The 24,504-nt window shown below is 36.6% G+C and overlaps 3 protein-coding genes across 24 annotated transcripts in view; 1 reads left to right on the forward strand and 2 right to left on the reverse strand.

Moving 5' to 3' along the window:
• LOC129576674 (ryanodine receptor) overlaps positions 1–9,768 on the reverse strand; it is a 30,918-nt gene extending 21,150 nt beyond the window's left edge. For 10 of the 18 annotated variants that reach the window (XM_055462073.1, XM_055462081.1, XM_055462079.1 and 7 more), the window contains exons 1-14: positions 9,649–9,768; positions 6,259–6,746; positions 5,938–6,141; positions 4,951–4,965; positions 4,072–4,149; positions 3,800–3,988; positions 3,480–3,679; positions 3,171–3,345; positions 2,718–3,070; positions 2,461–2,585; positions 1,821–2,385; positions 1,288–1,725; positions 783–1,202; positions 55–577 (exon numbers count right to left, since the gene is read on the reverse strand). In XM_055462073.1, coding sequence (XP_055318048.1) covers positions 55–577; positions 783–1,202; positions 1,288–1,725; positions 1,821–2,385; positions 2,461–2,585; positions 2,718–3,070; positions 3,171–3,345; positions 3,480–3,679; positions 3,800–3,988; positions 4,072–4,149; positions 4,951–4,965; positions 5,938–6,141; positions 6,259–6,312 — 3,339 coding nt within the window. In that variant the 5' untranslated portion in view covers positions 6,313–6,746; positions 9,649–9,768. Of the gene's footprint in view, positions 1–54; positions 578–782; positions 1,203–1,287; positions 1,726–1,820; positions 2,386–2,460; positions 2,586–2,717; positions 3,071–3,170; positions 3,346–3,479; positions 3,680–3,799; positions 3,989–4,071; positions 4,150–4,950; positions 4,966–5,937; positions 6,142–6,258; positions 6,747–9,231; positions 9,365–9,429; positions 9,558–9,648 lie in introns of those variants that run through there. The other 8 variants (XM_055462082.1, XM_055462080.1, XM_055462085.1 and 5 more) reach the window with 3 other exon arrangements.
• The window catches only part of LOC129576687 (cytochrome c oxidase assembly factor 5), a 152,660-nt gene that overhangs the window by 86,841 nt on the left and 41,315 nt on the right, over positions 1–24,504 (forward strand). The gene's annotated exons all lie outside the window — the stretch shown is intronic.
• LOC129576675 (nephrin) overlaps positions 17,065–24,504 on the reverse strand; it is a 395,651-nt gene continuing 388,211 nt past the window's right edge. For 3 of the 5 annotated variants that reach the window (XM_055462086.1, XM_055462088.1, XM_055462089.1), the window contains 7 exons: positions 23,855–24,439; positions 22,280–22,468; positions 20,361–20,506; positions 19,587–19,707; positions 18,181–18,353; positions 17,712–18,024; positions 17,065–17,623 (listed from right to left, as the gene is read on the reverse strand). In XM_055462086.1, the coding sequence (XP_055318061.1) occupies positions 17,379–17,623; positions 17,712–18,024; positions 18,181–18,353; positions 19,587–19,707; positions 20,361–20,506; positions 22,280–22,468; positions 23,855–24,439 (1,772 nt within the window). In that variant the 3' untranslated portion in view covers positions 17,065–17,378. Of the gene's footprint in view, positions 17,624–17,711; positions 18,025–18,180; positions 18,354–19,586; positions 19,708–20,360; positions 20,507–21,658; positions 21,806–22,279; positions 22,469–23,854; positions 24,440–24,504 lie in introns of all 5 variants that reach the window. The other 2 variants (XM_055462091.1, XM_055462090.1) reach the window with 2 other exon arrangements.

A 24,504-nucleotide genomic window follows, 5' to 3' on the forward strand; every position in this document is an offset into this window, starting at 1 on the left:
GAAAGGCGAAATTTCGGTCATGTTATTTCGATAAACAAGCGAAAAGTTACTCACTCTCATTGGGCCCGTTGTGAGCACTTCAAATTCAAAATACCATTTTCCGGATGTTACCGAATAATTTCTCTCCACTCGATACGTGCGAAATGCGGAAAATTTCTGGCGTAATGCCTCAGCAAGCAACGCTTCGTTACCTTCACCGGTCGGTGGATCCAAATTGTAACCGTACACCAAAAGGGTTCGAACCGTTTCGGAGGCCGTATCTCGATTGGCTTTCTTAATTGCATCATCGACTTTGCTATACGGAACTAAATGGGGACTACGCAACGTTTCGGAATCCTCATTCAATCCATAGGTCCAACCTTGTTGTATACGTTCTTTTGCCCATAAATTGTGCGTATTTTCGGCCAGCTGATCGACCAACTCTTCAAGTTTTGGCGTTAATGTAACGGCACTTAAATCAAGTGGCGCCGGTTTGTAACCGTTCGCTTGCATGAACGGTTCGTTCGGCAAACGAATCGGACGGATTCTTGCCGGTGGCCTATCCATTGTTATGTAGTAACCAATGGCAATTATTGTTCTGGGTGGAAAATACGAGGGAATTGTTTACATTTTTTCAGAATTGACATGATGTATTTTAAAATTAAGATATGAAAATGTTTATAATTCGGAAACCCTTTTGTATGAAATGAAAAAGGTAAAATTGGTCAAATTCTTCACAAATTAGATGAAAAAAAGTCTTTTTTTCTTAGCTTTTCAATCTAAAAAAAAAAATCATAACTCACTTCAATGTTTGTACGGCCAATTGGCAATCGTATCGTTTTTCGGCGGCGGGCAATTTATCGAAATGCGTTAAGCACGGATGAATACGATGAAGATCATCACGACGTTCTCCCCACATCCAACCGGCTTCAATTTTATTCAATGCCCACATCTCATGGATATTTTCAGCCAATTTATCCTTGATTGTATCGACAGACGATGGCAAAGTTACTGTTGACGTATCGACTGGATTCGGAACGAATGCTGTATCGTCTTCGATAAGCCATGGGCCGGCGATAACGTTTTTGTTCAAATTGCCAAAATAAAAGCATGGATCCAAACTCAATATTTGATGTGGCATCAGGCATTGAACTAATGGTGAAAATCCAAATGGAGGTGCGTATTTCAAACGACCATGATCTCCACCAAGCAAAAAGCGACAACTGAAACAATATCAAGTCAATTTTGGTTAAAAGTAAGTGTTTAATAAGAATGATTTCATCAAAAAAACGCGGGAAAATCAATTACCTGAGTTTTGATGAGCAACTCATGACTGGGAAGAACATTCCATCGAGATTGAAATTACGGAACGTTCCTTTCACTTTGAGGCCATTGAATGTGAAATAAATGATGGGCACATTTAAGTCAAGTGCAACGCCGATAACGTCTCCTTTGCGAATGTACGGTTCAAGCGGTATATCCTGGAGAACAGCCGTCTTTTTGCCGCCGGTCCAAAGAAATGCACCGTCAAAACCAAATGAATACAGGTCATCGCCAACACCATTGCCGCCCCATTTCTTGCCACCACCCGGATATGGCACATATCCCGTTGTGTTGGCCCAACCAATTCTTAAATGCGGTGTCATGTGCGTTTTTTGCTCAATATGATCCATTGTCACTTCAAAATACCATTTTTGATATGTTGCCGAGCCGTCAACACGACCCACAAAAATATTTGGACGAATGCTGCGAATATAGTTCAATTTCATTGCATTTTTCATATCATTTCGGGATTTGCTATTGAAATAGAACTAAGTTTTACTTTGAAATTCATTGCTTACCTCGCCACATGGTCGACTAGCTGCGTTTGAAGCAGCAAATTTTTGCCGGGCAATAGATAATCGCAAATGTTATTTTGCGACGAACGTACAGCAACTCCATTGCCCACACACAGTGAGCATAAAACCTCCAATACTTTTGGATCACGGCCGTGCTTCTCAAGCAAACTGATGATAACTTTGATATGTTCGTCTCGCATCATATTCAATGCTTCCGGTGAATCAATCAATACACAATGCAATACGTCAAGCATACCGGATCCTTCGCTCGATGCTTGCGAGCCCAGCCGTGAAAATAGCCAATTCAATCGATTTGTATTGGCGAATTGGGCGCAATTGGTGTGATTGCCCTTGATGATAGCCGCTAACAATTGATATAAATATCCCGTAATCAAATCCCAATTCGTGCCACTTTCGTCGCCAACCAAAAAACCGGCCAAAAAACCCTGTGATGTAATCACATTCATTTTGTCGATGCCCTCTAGAATGAGATTCAGAACACCTTCTTCTTGGAACAGATCTTGACGATTGCGTAAGGCACGAAAACGGTTTTGTTTTTCCTCGTGTTCTACAATTTCGAACGATTGAATGAATACAGAATTTTTCCCGTTGGGAAATTGAATGCAAACGTATAGATACAAACCCATATTATCTTCCGGTTGGCAAAAGTAAGTGATTAAATCCTCTAAACACATGACTATTTCGCCTAAATTCACTGACAGGAAGAACATCGAATGACGACGGTTTTGTTGCAATGTTTCCAATGAACTGAAACGTAAAATGAATTTAGAATTTTTCATTTATCATTTACAATGAACAATTGGTTTCGTGGTGAATACGAAACAACTGACGTTCACATCCACTCGTTCTTTATCGATAAAATACCAAAACGATGCTTACTTAATGAACTTTGTGAATAGACTGCTGCATTTTCGAATAACTCGTGCTGTTTTCGATTCCTCCTCTTGCGATCGCGCAAAAACAAGAAAATCATCCATTTTACCTTCAATGTGTAAAATGGCTTGTTTCTCTTCCACTTTGCCAACGCCTTTCCGTTTCGTTTCGTAACTTTTGTAACTGAGCCACAGTTCGGAGTCGCAATGCTGTAGAATGACAGCTGTGTCACCGTATCGAATGATTGGAGCACCAATCACCTCTAAGTCCTTGTCCTCAAGCTTATCCTTGATCGCTTCATCTTTTGACTGTCTCAGACGGAACGTTGTGGCTGCGATGCTTGCATCTTGTTGTTTCACCTAAACGAGCATTTTTTTTTTCAATTTTCCATGATTAAATTGTGTGCTCATTCCATAGAAATATTCGATCGAATTTAAACGTTCAACGAAAGTTAATTACCAAGCAAAGCTCATTATTTTCATTCACACCCAAGTATCGACCGGTTGTAATGTGTCGAATTCGCATTGGATGACACCAGTTGATGAAACCGCCAGACCATTTGGTGCGCGCAAGTTCGAGACGCCATAGCGATCGTGCTTGTAACATAACTGAACCACCTTCATAAATCACAATGCTACAAATGGACGAATTGGAAGGAAAATCATTTCAATTTTTTTTATTCAAATTCATTGTAATTCAATGAAATTATATATTTAATCGAAGAAAAAACAAATGAAAAGAACAAAACTGTTTCAAATTGGAAATTACTTCTGATCGGGTTCTCTTGACCATGTTCCCGGTATCGTTAGACACTCATCGCCACCGTGTAAAAATCGCAAGACATCACCACCAAATACGAAACCGACGTATTTCATGCGCGAAATTCCAGTTCCATACGGTTGTACCGACCAATGTGTGACATGGAAACTAGCGTTTACAATCGATTGGTCATTCTCTTTCGTTGAGTGCTGAAATTTTGTTGAGGAAAAAACGTGAATTATTTTTTTATAGTCTGAAGAATTAACGAATTCATTATAGGGACAATGAAAACATTTTGTTTGGCCAGGCAAACAAAAAGTGGTGCATACCAAGTAACGTTCGGTGGCAACAGAGACCAAAATCAAATCATCACCAACACGAACTTTTTCACCTTCTGAACGTTGTTTGCTGGCTGGATGAACAGTCCACCAACAGGCTTCGCCTTGACTGTGCTCCTGCAAACCAACGTCAAAGGATAGCTTATCGTTCGATGAAGACGTCGACAAACAAGCCAAATACTGGAAACAAAAAAAAATGAAACAGAAAAATGCATTGTTTCAGAAAATACAACAAAAAATGTAGAAAATGTGTTTTTATTTACCATATCACTGTTCTGATGACGCAAAAGAATTGCATTGCCATAAAGTAGCGTTCGATGACCAGATCCAGTGCCTTTGCCCTGTTTGGAATGCATAAACATTTGTTATTTGTCGGTGTGAAGAACCAATATTGGGGAGGAGGAGATTCAAGAATGGTTAGACAAATGGCTTATTAAAGTTGAATGTAAATGGTATAGACATAGAGACGCAGCTTGGATATTGTTTTCAGCAAAATATTTGCTACATTTTTAGGTGTACTACATAGAATTTTTTTGTTTAGAAAAAAATTAGTTGAACCGTGTGAAATGCATGCATATGTATGGAATGTAGGCTATTTCAATTGAAAATGCCATTGGTCAAACAATCGTTTCAATCTTTGTTCGATATTGCATGATTAATGATCATCATAGTTCGTTTGAATGTGGCATAATTTTGAAAATGGTTGGATAATCTGAATTTCGAAACAAAAGGTGTATCAACGCACGGCTTAGATAAAGGATTGTTTGATTGTATAGCCGTTAGGCACTCCCCGAATCAATGGAATCAACGTTATTCAGTGAAAATTGTGCAAAATGCAAAGAAGAAGCATAATGTGCTAAAAACCAACTACAAATATGCGAGTCAATTGAGCGGTTGCTGTATCAAATTGGTGCATAAAAGCTAAATCATATGCACCACAAGCACGCATCATCAAGCTCAACATGGGAAGAAAACGGGGTGCTAATCATATCAATCGAGGGGTTATGAATCGATAACGAAAAGAAATCGCTCCACGAAAAGCCATCCCAAAGCAAACGGGCGGGAAGAAAATTGATTCAATTGATTGTTTCAAGAAAAAAATCTAATCTACGAGAAAATATGTTTAGTGTCGATATACTCACTAACGATTCACCCTCCTGTAATAATCACAAATGTGATTTAGACAAAGAGTTATACATCATTTTCAGTGTTGGTGTATTAAACGAAACGAAATAATAGTTTGAAATCTGTTTTTGTTTTCTTCATTTGAAAATTAAAAATGTGTGCGAAAATCGTCTACGATTGCTAATTTTCATATTTTGTTTTTTATTATACACTAATTTCGGTTACGGTGAATAATGCATAAATTCAACTAAGTGCTCCATAAAATTAGTCTAAAAATTGATTTTTGCCAAAGATTTATGTGCAAATTTGACGTGTTTATGTGATTTGCTTTTTTCCTCTCTTCTATTGTACAAACTTCCTCATTTCAACACTCTCGTTTGCAATGGCTTTTTTCTTTTGTATGAGCCCTTGTTTTTTTTTTGTTCGTTCTGTACGTTGTTCATTCATTCTTCATTCTCGAAAACTCTCTGAATATATCTATAATTGTATCGTTGCCCAACTAGATTTGTACCGAACGTGTTTTTTTTTGTTGGGTGTGTGTGTGTGTGTGTGCTTCGAGCTGATTTTTGATGTAACCGACACCACAAATCCGATTGAACACATTCCCGTCGTACGACGAATTTTCCGTATGAATCAATGAACAATACAAAAATACTAGCTCAAGAGTGTGTGAAACAATTCGAAAACGAAAAAAAGAAAATTAAACACAAAAATGTTTTGTTTTTTCCCTTTTTTTCATCTTTCTTTTTTTGTATCTCAAAATTCGCATTATTCGAATTGGTACATTTGATGAGATTCACACCGTGAATAAAATGCAAGCCAATGTTTTTGAAACAGAAAGAGACACAGACAGAAGGTGACATAAGAAATAATATATTAATAATAATAATTGTTCACAGATCCATTTGAGCGCAAAGAAATTTGGAGTCGATCATTTTTTTTTTGAATGTATGTGTTCGGTTCGGCTGATGAAATGATAAAAGAATGCGAACGATTATACATACCGATTCGGAACCAGCGGCCGTGACCAATTCTTGCAATGCACGCACTGATAACGCCTGTTCGATGACAAACACGCACTGCGACAAATCGGGTGGCACATTTTTATCGGCAATATTCTCGAGGAAACAATGACGATTGCCAAAACCTTCGGCCGCAAGCATGACACGTTCTCCGGTGGCGGTGCATGATAAGCACACCATGTCTTCCTGTAATGTAATTATTCAAATGACCTCTTGCTCCGTTCAATCAATCCATTCGAATTGATGTTCTCTTTTTCGAGAAAAAAACTATGATTTAATTTTCCGTGTAAATGTTTTACTCACCGTACGCAAGAACGAGACATCATCCTGCTCCGATCCTCCTTCCGCTTCAGCCATTGTTCAGCTGAACGTCAAACTCACTTCACTTTAATTCGTAAATGTTTTTTGCTTTTTTCTTCGTACCGCTATACTTTTCGATTAAGGAATTGGGCTTTTTTTTATTTTAATTTGGTTTTGAAACAACGAAATTCCATGTGAACTTTTACATTAGGCGGGATGGAAATTGTTGACACTTGATAAGATTATTTTGGTTTTATTTCCGGGGCTAATTACCATTCGGCGCAAAATGATTAGGCATGACTTAAATTAATTGATTCTTTTCCACTGTCGATAACCACACGGTTTTGGACACTTTTTTTTGGTTTGGTTTCTTCTCTCTTTTTTTTAGTTGGAACTTGATTTTTTTCGTTTTGGCGTTATTCTTCTCCCTTTTTCTCTCTCACTCTCTCACAATTTTATTCACACGCCACATAGAACTTTTATCAGACTTGCTGAAATTTCGGGAGAAAAAAAATGAACGTTTACAATCAAATTTAAATTTTTTTTTTAATGAATTTGAAGTTTTTCTTTATAAATAATGCACGAAAATAAAAATTAGAGCAAATTTCTCCAAACTATATGGTCTTTTGTTTCATATGCTCAAATGCTAAAGAAAAATAAACAAACAAATTAACGCCAAACAAAGTGTTGAACAAATAGAACAACAGATATTATTATCAACGAATCTAAGGCACCATTCAACAGAGTATTCAATTGTATACGACACATTCACACACATACACTCCCAAATTCCTTGACACCATAAGCATAGAAAAGTCATGAAAACAGGGGCCACTTTTCCATGCAATACAACCATGAGAGGGAGCGAACTTGAACTCGGATAAAACGTGAGCAAAGGTCAATTTTCCGTTTTCCTCTTGTGTATACAATCATAACGTCATTGCTTTTGGAGCGTTAATATGTATTATGACCTCTTGGAATCTCTCGCTTCTCTCGGTGTGTTTATGTTTTTGTCTTCATTTTCTGTCCAAATCTCTCCTTTTCTCTCTTTCACTCTCTCTCTCTTTCACTCTCTCTCTCTCTCTCTCTCTCTCTCTCTCTCTCTCTCTCTCTCGCTCTGCCTCTACCTCTCCCAGCTTGTTCATTTTTTGCATGCTAAATAATTAAACTTTCCACACCAGAAAGATTGAATAATATGTTCCATCGAAAAATGTACAAATATATAGAGGTGAAAAAGCGGCCAAGAGTAATCAATGGGTATGTCAAGTAATAAAGCTTTTAAACTGAATAATTTCATTCTAAATGCGGAATTTTTGCTGAAAAAAAATTGAGCACTTAAAAAATTAAGAGCAAAGACGTCTTGGCCACTTTTCCGCATTAAAGTCAGTATGCAATGGTTTCAAACTTGGCCTTGGACCTACTGTAAAAGTAATGAAAAAGCATGTCTTTTAATTCCGAATGCACACATGTACGCCGCGTTTCATGTCCCTTCTTTCCTCTTTCCTTTCTTTCTTCCACCAAAGATTGTTGGTGTTTGATTTCATCCATTTGAAACCGAAACAGATTTACAGTGATAAGTCGCAGGGATCAACGGGCGACGTTGTTAAGTAATACATTGATTACATATGAGGTTGCGTTTCATTTCTCAAATATTTATAATGTTATTCTTTTCGGTTCGTTCATTCGTTCTTCTTCTTTTTCTGCCTCTCTCTCCCATTCGCTCACTCTCTCTCTCTCTTTCTTCTTCTAGTGTCTTGATGAAATAACTTTCGTTTCTGTACCAATACGCGCTCAAAGCTCGAGCGAAGAGGAAAAAAAACACAGACTCAGCGAGTCGGACAGCGTTTCGGAACGCACGTGCAGTTTGCTTATGCGGTCGAAAGATAATCCTTTGTCGAAATAAAAGTGTACGTACGCACAGTGGTCTGTGTGTGCCGCATAGCAAAAGTAAATCGCACACACGTTCGCAATGATCAGCTTGTAAAAATACGCTAATCGTGACGGAGAGAGATAGATAGAGAGAGAGAGAGAGAGAGAGAGAGAGAGAGAGAAACGAAGAGCCACTACACAGCGTGCAAGAGTGAGCGATTGCGAGAGTGAGCTCGCGTGTGAGTAACGGAAGAATGAGAGTGTGTCTTACGAGAGTTTTACAAGATATTTTTGGCATTGAGCTAAACGTCGAAAATAATATTCGAGGCCCCGGTGAAATCATCATTGCCCAAAACACACACACACACACAAACTTGCTCACTTTCTCTGTCATAGAAATTCCCGAATAGTTTTCGTTTTACTTTCAGAATTTGGATAAATTTTCAACAAACCGAATCGGAATTGAGAGCGAAAGTAAAATAAATGAAACTCATTCCGAATTCAAGCACGTTGCCACATCAGCCGGATTTGTTGAATGAAAGAAAATTTCAATTGCAATTTTGTACAGTCCATTTCCGATTCACATCGAAATTGAGAGCGCTAGACGAAACGCCCGATTTTGTTTTTCATCTTGTCGATTTTGTCGTTGCTACAGTCCAATCGAAATTCCTCCCGATCGATTAAAATCATCATAAATAAAATTCGGTTGATCGATATGGTGCGACACACACAGACAGAGATAGAGAGTTGATAGTGGTGCATTTAATTTGATTGCCACATAATCCCATAATGTGTATCACTGAATTCAATTCAATTTGATTTCATCGTCGTCGATGCAACAGCATTTCTTTTTTGTCCTTTCAGTTGTGCATCCACTATATGTGAGCAGATACACGCACGTACAATGCGCGCGTGCACACAAACATTCGGCCGCGAATCGAACGAAAAAAATTGTGTGTGTGTTTTTTTTTTCCTTCTATTTTATTCAAAATGAGGTAAATGAAATCTATTGAAATTGCATTCGAGCAAATCTGTGACGACCCGCAACCGCTTTCAATAACTCGGACACACGCACCGTTTCGCCTGAGACAAACTAATAATACTCACTCACAAACGATATAGATATATGGATGGATTAATATATACTGTGCGCGCACACACGAAATACGCGCGCAGCTCGTATTTTATACGAACGTTTCCATCGAACTCAACCGAAATCCAAATATGAATTCAATCACCACAATTTAAGAAACAACCGAAAGAAGAACATGAACACAAAAGTCTATCTTAAATACAAATTCTCACACTGGAAAATCAATTAAATGTCTTTTTTCTCTCTGAACTGAATACACTATTTGCTGTGTTGAATTTGGATTTGCAGCAAAAGCTCAAACCGGATTCGACAGAATAAAACGAGACGGCGAACTAGCAAAAAGAGAAAAAAAAAACTATCGTGTGTGAAAGAAACCGAGCGGACTATTCAAAATCAGGCGAGAGCGATAAACAACAAAAATCGTTTCTTACAATATGAGACGGTGGTCTGACACGCTTTCTATTGCAGCCTCGAACATACTAAATTCATTCGACTTTTTTTTCCCTTTGGCTTAAAATGTTCGGCGGCACGCTCTGTATATATCTTTCAAATACACGGGACAGTGTTGTAGTGGAGCAGCAGCAATTTTCCGAGTTAGTTTTTAGCCGACACATACAAGTAGACAACAAAGCGCACGACCCAACCGTGCGAAAATGAATGTATATATATATATACGCTGTAAGAAGAGAGTGAAAAACAGACAGATACAACGTACGTAAAATATTCGCCACTCGATTGGTGTGGTGTGCACTTTTCCGCAAATGCCCTTCTCGTTGTGCACACACAAAACTCACAAACAAACACACGGTGTCGTCGAACAAAAAACCGAAACAACAGAACATTCAAATGGAAAACTCAACACAACACAACAACAACGTCGTCGTCGCCGATGCCACAAACAAGCATCCGAAGTTCACGTAGGCTCTCGCTAAAACTTACAACACGCACTATTACTTGTTAGCCATCGTTCGTCAGCAATCGATGTGTGTGCACAGCCAGCGAAAATTGCGTGTGCATATACAAATGTGTGCCGTGTGTCTTGATGTTTTATTTATAAATACACACAACACTTTGTATATCTATAGCATAGCAGTGTGTTGTCATTGCCGTCGCCGCCACTGCTTTTGTTGTACGTGCCGTCGAATGCATCTATAATTTAAACGTTTGTTTTCGGCTCGACTTTTTTTTTGTTTCCTTTCATTTTACTTATTTTTTTCATCTTTCGCTGGTTCAAGTAGAAAATGTGTTCCATGGCAACGATTAGAACCGTCCATAGGTGTACTTAGGTCGAGTAAATCCTGACAATCAACTTGAAAACGCTTTTCCACCAAAATGCTCGGTGTTTTCAAAGAGCAACGCTGGGCAGCAACTACATCAATACAGCGAACCAAATAGACAGCCACACTTGTTCGACAAAATATCATTTGATCCAAAAATATGGCAAACTCGTTTATTTGAACTCTGTATCGTATTGCATTTGAACAAATGCTCTGTATCGTATTGCAGTTTATGAACGTTACAGTTAGTTAGAATAGGCAAAATGCGAAAATGATCGTTTGAATGATCATCTGTTGAAAGCGTTCGTTATTAGCCATTTTCGATGGTTTTTCCAATAAATTTTTTTTCCCAAACACCAAACGGTTTGAAGATGAATTTCAATTACAATTTAATTCTTTTTCCCTTTTTACCCATTTTTTTTTTCGTCGAAAAGTGAAATGAAATTGATATCGCCGAGCAGAAATGATGAAATTTATACAAAAAAGATGCAAAGAGTCTGAAAAGTAACATGAAATTCAATAAAATGCACAGAAAAATGTTCCAAATTTTTAAGTGTTGAAGTGTTTACATTTACCAGTCTACCACCAGCCAGTCATATCCCAAACATTTTTGTGGTCGATCCATTGATGCTTCATACATCGGAATCCAATGCGGGACTCTCTTCTAGGAGGATCTTTCTGCAGGACAAGTAGGTCGATCTGTCGATCTCAACACAGAAGATGTCAATTTGTGTCAAATATCGACACAAACCAAATGAAAAAGTCTCACTTCATTCCCATGAAAGAATAAAATAAAAGTATAAGCCAAATGTCCAATTTTTCATCAATTTTTTATTAATTTTTAAGAAATATTTGACACAAATAATTTGTAAATTTTTAATTAGTTTGTCGGCGTCTTTGTTTTTCTTTTCCCTCATTTCTCTTCGTCCATCAGTTTTGTGTTGGACAATGTTTCGGTAGTTCTCCATAATTTCGTCATCAATTAAATACAGTTAATAATATCTTTTAATAGTTTTTTTTTTCTGCTTGGTTTATATATTTATATATAATATATTCATAAATATTTAATATAATTTGGTTTTTGTTGTTGTTTTTCTTGTCATTGTTATCGTACGAAAAAGGATGGACTTTATATTAATTATTATTCAATGTGAAATTGCCGTAATTTTGAAGTGGGGGGCATTTTCGTCAAAATTAGGCGGTTTCATCTGGTTTTTATTTGTTGTTTTTTTTCCTGCATATGAATGCAACATTTCCAACCTATGAGAGTCGCTTGATTCACGTATTTTCTTGTGATTTTTGTTTTTCTTTCTTGTTCATCATCATCTTCTAACTCTTTTTACTGCTCTTTGTCTATTCCGCTTTTCTTTCTTGTTTACTTTATTTATATTTATCTACAAATGTCTATCTAAATTATTGGTTTTTCATTGAAATTGTTCATTCAATTCAGTAACTCTCACTTGATTCGAAACTTAGATAAATTGTAGACAGAGCGCGTGTGTTTGGCATTATAGTTTACATTCAAGGATAGGAGGGGCAGGAGAAAGACAGAAATAATTTTTAATACTTGGAATGATTGTTTTACGGTTTTTTTGTTCTTTTTGGAGATTCGAAAGAGAGACTAAAACCTAACTGAAATGATACTGGTTGTTGTTTTTCTTTTATTTTACTATATCGAAACTACTTGAGAAATATTTACACATATGCCATAATTTAAACGGTTCTATCTCGTTTGATCTAACGTGTGTACACACACGCTGTATTCCTCTATATGAACAACAAACCGCTTAGATGCTCACAACTTCCATGTAGCTTAGGCTCACAACGGAATGAACAACACGGTACGGCGACTCCATTTTTGTGTGTGTCTCTCTGTGTGTGAGTGTTTGTGTCGCTTGACATTCACTCCATTCACACAGGTGGACAAACCAATCTTCTTCTATCGCCCTTCATTTTATTTACATGCACGATTAATTAATTGATATCTTGTTCATTTGTTTGTCTGTCAAATTTTAAGCTGATAAAATTCATTGTTCCTGTGTCTTAATATTCTCATAATTTTACAGTGTTGTCGGTTTTCTTCTCTCTTTTCTTACACCAGCGATTCATCGCTAATATGTAAACGAAATCAGGCAACAACAGAATTATCTAAACATTCGCTTATTGGAACCAGGAATATTTGGTGAAATTCATATTTGAATTTTAAAAACAAGTAATGAAATTCAACAAATGTTGGATAAGATGGACTTTTCATTTTCGCACACAACGTGTGAATGGGAAATTTCGTCATTTTTTTGGAAGTGAACTAAAATGTTGTGGTCCACAACTTCTAGATAGAAAAGTAAATTATATCCTGTCGAAAGTCATATTCAAATTTTCATGAACAGTAGAGAGAATTTTTGGGCACGAAAAAAGTTGCTTCGTTCTATTGATTCGAGGGCGATTTTTCCCAAACTATTTTGATTAACATTAACATTTTGATCGTTTGCGTAAAATCGCCAACAGTTGATTTTTTTTTTCACCTTCACCTTGGTTCAGGTCCTAAACCTTTCAAGTCGTTACTTTTGATTGAGCTTAAAAATGCAATTTTGTCTCTGTTGTGAAAGGTTTTGATCTCCTGTAAACTGTACAATTGTTCAAAAAAGAAAAGTGTGGATAAAAAATGATGAAAATTGCATTATTTTTCTACATGTAAGTCGTATCGAATCAAATATAGGGAACATTGCATGGTGGGTGCGTATGGTAGCAGTTTTATGTACAAAACATTTCTCAGCGACAAACCGTTAGTTATTTTTTGTTCACATTTTATTCTCTTATGGTGAGCAAATCTGTGGCAAAGTATGGAGAGTTGGAGACGACACGAATATTTTTAGTTGTGCATTTCGTTGGGACCAATTGATCACCAGAAACAAAAAACGGAAGTCGTATGATTCAAAACAAAGTATGTGTGACCAAGAAGAACAAATTCAAACAGAAATAAGCAATTACATAAGAAATAAGCAGCAACCATTTGTCCGATCGATCGAATTGATGAAATAAACCAAAAAAAGGAAAGAGAAAAAAAAACAAAAGCCAAAATCAACGAGAAACTCAAATAAAAACAACATTTGGTTATTAACTATAAACATTAATTTTATATATTTTTTTTTTTGTTCATAATTTTCTCTGTATAACTATAATGCTAAAGATAAATTCATTTGAGTCGTGTTCGATATTAATTGTAATTAAGAAGAAGAAAAGGAAAATTTAAAAAGAAAAGAGAAAATTAAAAGTGAAAATAAACTTATATACTAGTAAAAAGTTATTTGGAGGTGATGGATGTATATATGTAATCGAGCAAGTTGAAAAAAAAAGAACAAAAATTCTCTATTGCCTTTTAATCTTAATTGTTATTTTCACAATTGATCTGTTTCGGTTGTTGTTTTTTGTTTGTTAAAAATTAAAAGAGTCCAGTGTGGGTAGTGTGTGTGTTCACTGTATTACGTTTGCCCTCAACCGTTCAGAATAAAAAAAGAGTCTTATTCAATATGCTCATTTTCAATCTCTTTGCTGTTTTTTTTTTCTTTCGACATGTTTTTTTTCTTCTCTTTTATCAATCCAATTTTATAGACACACAATATATTCATACTATTCATTACAAATAACAGATTGTATCTTTGGCAACAATTGTTTTTAATTCATCTAAAAATTGGCGATTGTTTTTATGTTTCATTTACGTTGGCTGAAAACAGGAGGAAGAGAGGTGAAGACACACAAAAAAATAAGACAAAATTCGTTGGATGTGATCAACAACGCTGAATGGATAGTTTTTTTTTTCTTTAAAGATGGGCAATTAAAGAAACCACTTTCAATTCATTTCTTCGACTCGTTTCGATTGATTAAAACTGATGAGCTTTTGATTATCGATGCATCATAATAATAATTATATGATGGGAGAGCATTTCGCTAATTGGAAGACAACGTTAAACACTTTAATCGCGTGGAAAAATGCCGGTTTTTGAATCAATTTTCCATCTGGCATTTCCGGCGCGCACGCCCTCGCACGTCGACAATGACAAATGCACATTGATTTGCTCACAATTTTAATTTTTCGCACACAAACGAATCGGAACGATTTACAGCGTGGGGTGAAGTTGCAATCAAATCTTCGAACCAAATGAAAGTGAAACGGTTTTTTTTTGTTCGGTTACAGTTGAGTATAAGAGCAATTTGACTGATAAATTTAAGTGACACCATGGTGCATATTTCAGCGGGGTGAGATCATTACTGCATGTGACAAACGTTGTTCAACTTATAAATTACGAATAAATACGGACAGAAATAGAGAGAGAGAGAGAGAGAGAGAGAGAGAGAGGAAAAGGTTGTTTATGTAGAAGAAAGAAATAGAAAGGCTTGAATGCACGCTCTCTGCAAAATTGTGTGTTTGTGTGTGTTTGTGTGTGTCCGGTTCGATTCCGGGACGAAACGGAGAAATGTGGAACGGAAGAGAGGAAATTTTTTTTTTAAATGACAATTTGTTAGTTTTGCGTCGTTATCCCTTAAAAGTTTGATTGATTGAATTTGTTTTTCTCGATTTACCCATTTGCATTGTGTATTTCAATTAGCCATGCGCAAAATATAATTTCAATCATTAATTCATTCATATATATTTTTTTGTCGTGATTTTTTTCTTTCATTTTTTTTTCTTTAAATATTTTATGAGTTAAATTCTATCGATTAGAATAGTTATCATTTGTTTTACTCATCCGTTCAATTCATTTCTTTTTAATATATATCTAAAATATTTTTTTAACATGACTTTAAAGAGACGAAAAAATTATGTAATCCATTTACTTGTATCAATTTGAATTAGTAAGTGTGTGTGTGTGTGTGTGTTTCTTTAAATGAATTGTGTGTGTTTGTTTTTTGTGTGTATGTGACGACGATAACGATAACGACACCGACGACGAATTTAAACGAAAAGAAGACAAAAAAAATAGAACAAATTAAAACTTAAAAATCATAAAATTGAGTAATTAATTAGTTTCGTTTGATTATTTTGTTTTTCATTGTTTCATCATTCTTTTTTTTTTTGGTTGGAGAACAGTCATATGGGATGGTATATTTTGGTGATTTCTTTGGATGTGCGCTTTATCGCATACTTTTTTCTTTCTTTCTGATACACACCAAAACATATACCATTCCACTGTCTCCTGCGAATTTTTTCTTTTTAATTTTTAATTAATTTATTTGTTTAAAAAAAATTGAGTTAAATTACTATGTACAGATTATTGATTAGCTTAGTTGTTGTGTTTTTTTTGTGGGCGGTTTTTTTTTATCGCATAACCGCTCTTTCTTCTTTCAACATCGATTTTAGTCAATCGAACCACTAACAAAAATTGAATTTCATTCTAAAACTAGATTCTTCTTAATTATTATGTTGTTGTTTTTTTTTTAAATCATTTTTTATGTGTTTTTTCCCTTAAATTTTATTTACAGTCATTCGATCGCCGTGTTCATGTTCACACAAGACGTAAACGTGAATAAAATCTCAACTATTTCTTTATTTCCTTTGTGTGTATGTGTAGATTAAAATGAATTGGTTTTCCATGAATTTTCGTTTTTCAAACTGGAAGAAAAAAGGAATCCAGAATTAAAATTGATCTAAAAACCAAATATTCGGTAGTGACCACGGCAGTGATGTGATTAGATCACTGTTTGTGGGATTTTCTTCGGTCTTCTCAAAGGCGATTTGTTTCGGTCAAAAAGGGAAAGAAAACGGAACAATCGTTCGAAACAAAACAAAAAATTAATCGCTGCGTTCACTGGCATGAAAATTCTGTTTGTTTGTTTTGTCTGTTCGATTTTTGTCGTAGAATTTCCTTTTGATTACGATTCATACTTAAAATAGAAAATTCCAATTATTTCCAATTGTAATTAGTCTTACGGGATAATAACAATTAATGAGTTTTTCTTTGTCGTATGCTTTTTTACTTCATTTTTTAGCTAGATTATTTTCTTTTGTTCATGTTTGGTTTTCTTTTTTATTCGATCCACCTAATGAATTGATTATTATGTTTAAGTCGTCGTCGATTGACTCGATGGCCCCATTCGCCAACAATCTTAATCCATAGACAGACTTTTTCACTTCTTTTTTTTAAATCTCTTATCATTTGAGTTGTTGATTTTCACGTGTTTAGTTCAATTATGTGGCGTCCTGATTCATTTTGAGACAATATAGTTTTCATTTTCCGTAGAACGTTACTTAATTGGTTTTCTCGATTGAGATTTGATCAAATGCATTTATGTTAATAATAATATTTCATTTCTTATGAATATTTTGTTTTGTGTTCTACAAGAAGAATTTCTAGTAAATACGTTTAAGATTGAAATGAATGTATGGAAAGCTATGTTTTTGTGTGTGTGTGTTTTTTTTCTTCTCTTGAGTAATAAAATGATGAGTTTTTCAGTCACAGTTGACACTGGGATAGAGTAAATAGGTATAGGGATGGACAATTTGAGTGGGCATAAAATAGTATTGTATTTTTTTTTTCTCATCTGTTTTGTGCGGCATTCAACTGATGCGCACTATTTTGTTTTTTATAATAATTCAACTGAAATCGTTCGATGTATATATGAATGTCGGTTGACTCCGACGTGTTCGCACTCAAGCAACATTGTTTGTTGGCGCAAACTTTCTCAATTTCTTGTTGTCCCACTTAATCTCACAAATATATTTTGTTTTTGTTCTTAAATACGTATCTTTGTAATGTTTCGTGTTTTGCTATCAAGCGTACCACGCACGTTGGCTATTTCATTTTTAATCGGTTTGTTGGGTTTGTGTTCATTCTTCTTTTATCTAAAGCAATAACATTTTAATTTTAAAATTAAATTTAGTGAAATATTCACACGAGATGACCGTCAGCATCTGTATAGCCCATTGAAGCGTTGAATGAACTTAAATTATGCGGATTTGGTTCGTAGGTGGCAACGCCGATTGTGCTACCGCTGCTGGTCATCAACAAGCTGTTGCCGATGCCGGGCGCATTTTGCACATTCAATATTTGCATATTTGGATGGGCAAGCATTTGCTGTTGCTGCTGTTGTTGTTGTTGTTGTTGTTGCTGCTGCTGCTGTTGCTGTTGCTTACCTAAATACAAAACGAAATAAAATAATTCAATTAATATTTATCACGCACAGACACACACACACATATTGGCCGCATTTTGTCTACTTACGATTAGGATCTTTTAAAATACCCGGTGGTTGTTTCGTTGATGTGGTCATGCTACTGTTGTTTGATGATAATTGGGATGACTTATTACTATGATTATTTAGTGTTTGCTGTGAAACATTTTGATTCATCGAATTGTTTAGATCGTGTGTGGACTTTGAATGGTTTGTTGTGTGATGCGTTACATCCGGCGGTGGTACCATGGCGCGCATACCACGTCGTAATGTTCCGCCGCCCGCATTCATAATCGTACCATTTATTGGCATTATGTGAGTCATTTGTAATGGTGGCGTTGAAAATTCCACATTTGGATAATCCTACATAAGAGAGAGAGAGAGAGAGAGAGAGAGAGAGAGAGAGAGAGAGAGAGAGGGAGAGAGAGGGAAAGAAAAATATTGATTTGAACCTTGAACCTCGGCACAGATGGGAATAAAGGTATATTCAACGAGCTATAACAGATTGATCTTCCTTACCATTGGTGGATACGATAAATAACGATCGCTGTTCATGTTATAGTAAGATCCGTCCAATGGCAATGCTGGTGATGGTGATGGCATGTATCCTTTGCCAAGCATTTGATCGTCGCGTGCTCTTGGATCGATAACGTGGCTATTGTGCCGTGGATGTGGCAATGTCCGCGTATTCACTGCAAAAACAATCAACAAATCATTAATTTAAGACATTTGTGGGTTTCTTTTTTCTCTTGTCACTACGACAAGTGGATGTTTTTCTCTCGCTTTACGTCGACCCTTGCAGTCGGATGCGTTTCACGGCTCAAACCAGAGTGTGGTGACTTTCAAAGGAAATGACACCATCTTATTGAAAAATGAAACTTGAGATTTGATGGGGGAGGAAAGTGTGGCTTCAGCCGTGACTAACAATAGTGCATTGTTTGTTTGTGACAAATTAATAAGAGGATTGCTTAACAATAACAGCAGCGAGTGAACGAGCGCGATGGCCACAACTGTGCTAAAAGCAAAAATAAAACGGCTGGATACAAAAACGCAGAGTCCATAAATGCTTTGGATAATTGCCATAAAAGAAATTGTTCATTGACAAATCGACAATCGTTACGATGCCATTTCCGTTTTTGTTCCTAGTCCATTCGTTTCGTCTGCCAACACACATACAAACGAATATTACTTTTCGTTGAGTTTGTGTGTGTGCACCTTTTTTTCGGCGCGGTTGATTGTTTCCAACTTACGCGCTTCTAATGGTCGCACACACTATCATCCCAGTGTATCATGTTACAATCGGAAAGAAAACGAATGAAGAGAAGAAAAAAACCCGGCGAGAGAAAGAAATCAAAAGAATAAATTGTCCTTCAATTGAAAATGAGCTGGAAAGTAACAGCCGATGGTGCCGACGTCGACGTCGTCGTCGTCGTCATCGCCATATCAGTAGCATAGATCAATGCGAAAAAGAGTGAAAAAGAATGGAAAACAATTGACGGATACGCGCGCACACATTGTGCACATGACATTCGCCGTCTCTTCGCTTCACAAATCGCTGGCAGTTTGAGGCTGAATGGAAAGTGCTGAGATTTACCACACTTGAGCCGAAGTGTCATATATACAGTAAGCACTATGGAGTGTCGAACGCGACACACAAGAAACGCACAATCGATAAAGACAAGTGATTTTTACTGCTGCTACTACTTCGACGTCATCGCATCTTCCTCCTCTTTTTTTTCCTTCGTCCGTCCGGTTACGGCGCGAATATCACACAGAGTAAATGGAATTTTTTTTATCGTTGACTCAAGCAGAAATGAACGAAAAAATCAGGGAAAATTGCAAGCGCAAGAGAACAAGAAGCGATGGATAGTGTGTATATATAGTTGAGTTTTTGGTGCAGCAAACGATGAAATTGATTGACATACCTGAGTTTGCAGTATTATTTGGATAATTCATGGGCAATGTGCCATCCTTTTGATAACGGGGTGGTGGAATATCCGAATTTTCTACCAAATACGTTGATGCAGCCTTTTTACGAGTTTCATCCTGCAATGATGTTTTTTGTTCGTTATTTTGGCACAGCACACAGAAAAGTTGAAAAAGAAGAAAAAAAAAACGAATTAGATGAAATGAAATCAATGGACGAGATGCTATGAAGAAATGAGGAAAAAAGAATACAACGGAAAAACGAACGATTGAAATGCAAAAAGAAAATCGAACCAAATCTCAGTTGCACACCGACATCAAATCTTGAGAGAACAATGGACACCAATTTGTAATATCACATTGCATCACATGAAAATCGACGCGAAAAAAAAAACAAAACGATCCAAATTGCAAGTTGGATCTCGCGTGCGCATGCAACCATTACAGTTTTTATCGGTGCGCGTTTTTCCTTCGAACGAATGGTGTTGGTGGCGATGATGATAATGATGGCAGTGGTGGTCGTAGTGGTGCAAGTGTTGGCCGCGTAACACTGTTGACATCACAAATTGGCATCTGTTCAGTTCACTCAATTTAACCAAAAAATCAAAATGATTGAATAATTTTTGCAGCCAACCCGTCCTAATTGCCCATATGATTGGTTTCAATTCGATTTTTAGTTCGGTTTTCTTGTCTGTCTATCTGTCTGTCGGATTTCAATTGTAATTTCTCCGATCGAATCGATAAAAGTAATAAAAAGCAGCGACTCCACTCACCATATAATCGGGTTGACTTCCTTCATTCGAATATGAATCACTTTTCTCCGATACACTTGACAGCGTTTCACCGGTTACTGTATCGTTGTATGAGCTCGGTGCATACATTTCAATGGTGGCCGATTTACTGTTCTGATTCGAAGCTTCTGAATATTCGAATTTTAAACAACGAACACACAAACACACGAAAACAAAAATAAAAAGAAAAAAGAAGGAAATGTTATAAATATTGCTTAGAATAAAATAGAAAAATGACAGTGAAAATTCATTGCACTGAACACACACACACACTCACTTACACACATGACACTCATTCATTCTTCCGTACATTCAATCACTGTGTATGGAATAATTGAAGCATGGCATTGCATCGTCAAATAAAATACATTGGGGAAAACGCAATCAATAACACATACATATTCCGAGAAACCGTAAAACGTTTTGTGAACTCATAAAATAATTACAAATAAATTGTGAACGAAACTGTCACCGTTCGAAATAAAACTTCCTCATTCTAATTCTTCCTATCGAGCCCGCAATTCGCACACAAGAAACTTTTACAACTCATTCACTCTCTATTTCAATGGCATCCACACCATGTCGACTTGGCTTTTCTTCATATCCTCTTTGTCGCCTCTCGTTTGCTCCGCTCACTCACTCATTCACAAAAAAAAACACAATCAACTATTTTGTTTTATTGCCATGCAAACGGAGAAGAATGTATGCTCCCATATATTTTCGCATACATTTAATCGAAAAACTTGTACACTTTCGCAATATAATTATGATTTGTAGTCTGTCCACAAGACAAAGGAGAGTGTGAGTGAATGTTTGAGTGAGAAAGAGTGAGTGAGAGAGAGAAAGAGAGAGAGAGAGAGTAAAACCACGAAGTTTTTGGTACTGACGCTAAATCACAATTGTGCAACGCAATAATCCAAAGTTGATGAGAAAAGTTTGGGGGGTTTTGCGTGGCACAATGAATGTTTGAAAATCGGTTGCCAAAGAAAATAGAAAAATCTCATAAAATTTAATGCTTTTCATACCGATGTGTCATACACACACACACACACACATGCATTTAACATTTACACTAAATTTCATTGTTGGATTGAAATGTTACAACTCGAGGCCGACACTTATTTCCATTTTCGATGTTCGACATATTCACACAGGCACACACCGCAGCAGGTGACCAATACCGTCCGAATGAACAGTGTGCGTCAAACCAATGCACAAAATATATCAAATTAAAACTCAAAAACTTAAAAATCAATTAAAAACTGAAAATTGTGCCAAACCTTTTGAACGTTTTCGAATAATAAACCATGCAAACAGTGCTGCATTGCCCAAAAGCAAGCAGAGTAATGCGGCCAATCCAAATCCGATAAACACCACTTTTGGCATTTCAGCTTTTTCCAATAATTCAGCCGGTAATACATCATTTCCTTTTAAAATATGAAAAAATATAACAGAAAAAAAAAACGAAAAAAAACATCAATTAAAAAAAATGAACGTAAAAAAAAGGAAAATTTTCAACTTATAATTGCAATAAATATGATGAAATTATTTTGATTTTTTTTAAAAACATTTTCGACACTTCAGCACCAGACGTAACAATTAAAAATAATAAAGATTTCAATGGTGATTGAGTGGCCGCTGCCGCCGGAGAAATGTCAATGAATCGCATAAAAGCTACAATAACAAACGAAACCCATGAAAAAGAAAATATTCGCAGAGGAAACAAACGTCATGCACCCATCAAATGAAACCTATTTTCCACATTCAAAATCATTCGGCAGCCAAGCGTTCAATTATTCACCGTCATTTTTTCAAAATGAAAAGTACTTGATGAACGGGTGCGAACACAGACGTTGCCATTGTCGCTGCCCCGCCGTACGCACAATGCTACAACCATTTACCTCGTTTGATTTGTTTGGTATTGCGTTTGTGAAGACAACATCCGATTATAAGTATGTTAATTAACACTAATGATGTGCCAGACGCAATGCCGACAATCAGTAATGTGCCCGAGATAGCATGCGTTGGTGTTGTACTCGTTGTTGGCGGTCCACCGAGTGATGATGCCGGTTGACCTGTCGGCGGTGCATCTACATTTAAATTTCCGGCAGGCCCAGAGAATACCGTATTCAGGTGCAGTTCGTTTATTTTTACGTCGCGAATTATCGTCGTGTTGTTGTTTTTTTTTTTGTATTGTCGCAATTTTTATTTGCATATTGTCAACAAATTTTCGCATTCGATTTATTTATTTATTTATTTTTGAGATGCGTTTCGTTCATTTTTTTGTTTTGTTTAAATCGACGTTATAGATGGTGATATGGGATGGGGTGTTTTTTCGTTGGCGTTCATTTCATTTTAATTTATCCAATATTCATCGAATTTAATGCGAGAATCGCATTTCATATTTTATTGTTAAAAATTTGTTTATTTCGTTCGTTGGGTCATATATTTTTGTGTGTGTCCGTGATTTATGCGTGGAAATCATTATTGACCGGTGGTTGGTGGTTCAACAACCAAGATGACAACAACAACAACCATCCAATCGAATAACAATGCGACGAGTGTCCCGACACGCGCACACACGAAAAAAAAATCGAGTTTATTCATCCAATTGAAGCGAGACACGATGACGATTATTGCGATCATAATTGGATTCAATATTATTTTAATATGTGTAAATGGGGGCGAGCAACGAAAAAATTGTGATTCGGTTGCAAAAATTTATTTCAAAGGAAGAAAAGAGGGAGAGAGAGAGAGAGAGAGAAAGAAAGAGAAGAAATTATGGATTTATTTAAATAATTGTGAATTAGTTAACGATCGTTGCATATTGAACATTTTGTAGTATTTGTGGGTGTGTGTAGCAAAAATGATATAGAGAATGGGGCCGCCGGTAAATTGGCGAAAAAGAAACAATGAGATTTCCTTTTGCTTGATGAATTGATTCATATTTTCCGGATTGCTGTGGTGTTACACACACGACACACGACACACACATATACGTGACTGCATGAGTGTGCACTGTGCACTTTGAATGTATGCCGTGTGAATACAAGTGCACTGCAATTTGCAATTGCAATTTTCGCTTCATACCAACCGAAAATTGTAATTCATGTTTTTGGCGAAATGCTGCGAGGCACCGAAAAATTGAATCAATCGATCAATGTAAATTGCATTTTATTTATGGGGCCCGGTTCAATCAATGCAATACTATTTTTTTTTGTATTGTGGTGATGATGGTGCATCGTCACGAAATTGCGACAAATGCAAATGTCGCAACCAATCGTCCTTTTGCCGATCAAACCGACAAAATATAGCCGATAACGGTTATAGGCAGGCCCGCCCATCCAGCAGGATGAAATACAGATGAAAACCACATTTTAAAAAAAAAGAACCAAAAATAATATCATCACCACCATTGCGCGTCAATGAATGTATACCAGAACGCGCGCGTTTGTGTATGTAAATAAATTTTTTACCTTTAGTTTGCGCTCTCGTCAGATCCGGTAAGTAGTTGCTGTTTCCCAATTGATTTGATGCCATCACCGAAAACAAATACACCGTATTCATTTTGAGGCCGGTAATTGTTAATTTGTGACTATTTGGTAATCCATCCTCGTATTTGTAATGTTCACTGTTCATTTCACGGTAGCGTACACGATAGCTGGCTTTCATACCGCCATCAAAGCCGGGCGTCCATGCCACCGTCACCGAATCATGTGTTGTATTCAATATATTGAGGCTGAGCGGTGTGTCGGGCTTGGATGTTACCTCCAATTTGACAATCTCTTTTGATGATCCTAATTCATTACGCGCCATGCACTCATAATCACCATAATCTGTTTTGCCCACTTTTTCGATCAGCAGCGTCGATTCAAAGGTCAGCGCATCAATTTGTTTCAGTTCAACATTGTATTTCCATGTTTTATTCACATTCAAATTTTGACCTTTGAATGTCCACATGAACTTTGGCGTTGGGGCCGCCTGTGCACGGCATGGCAATCGACCACGTTCATTTTCGCCGCTCGCCGCACGCAAAATTGTTTTATCGATTTCAGGTGCAACTGTGGAAATAGACAGACAGAGAGAGAGAGAGAGAGAGAGAGAGAGAGAGAGAGAGAGAGAGAGA

This window comes from Sitodiplosis mosellana, unplaced genomic scaffold (assembly GCF_009176505.1).
Source record: "Sitodiplosis mosellana isolate CC-2019 unplaced genomic scaffold, AAFC_SMos_1.0 Smas_scaffold_6191, whole genome shotgun sequence".
Classification (NCBI taxonomy): Eukaryota; Metazoa; Arthropoda; class Insecta; order Diptera; family Cecidomyiidae; genus Sitodiplosis; species Sitodiplosis mosellana.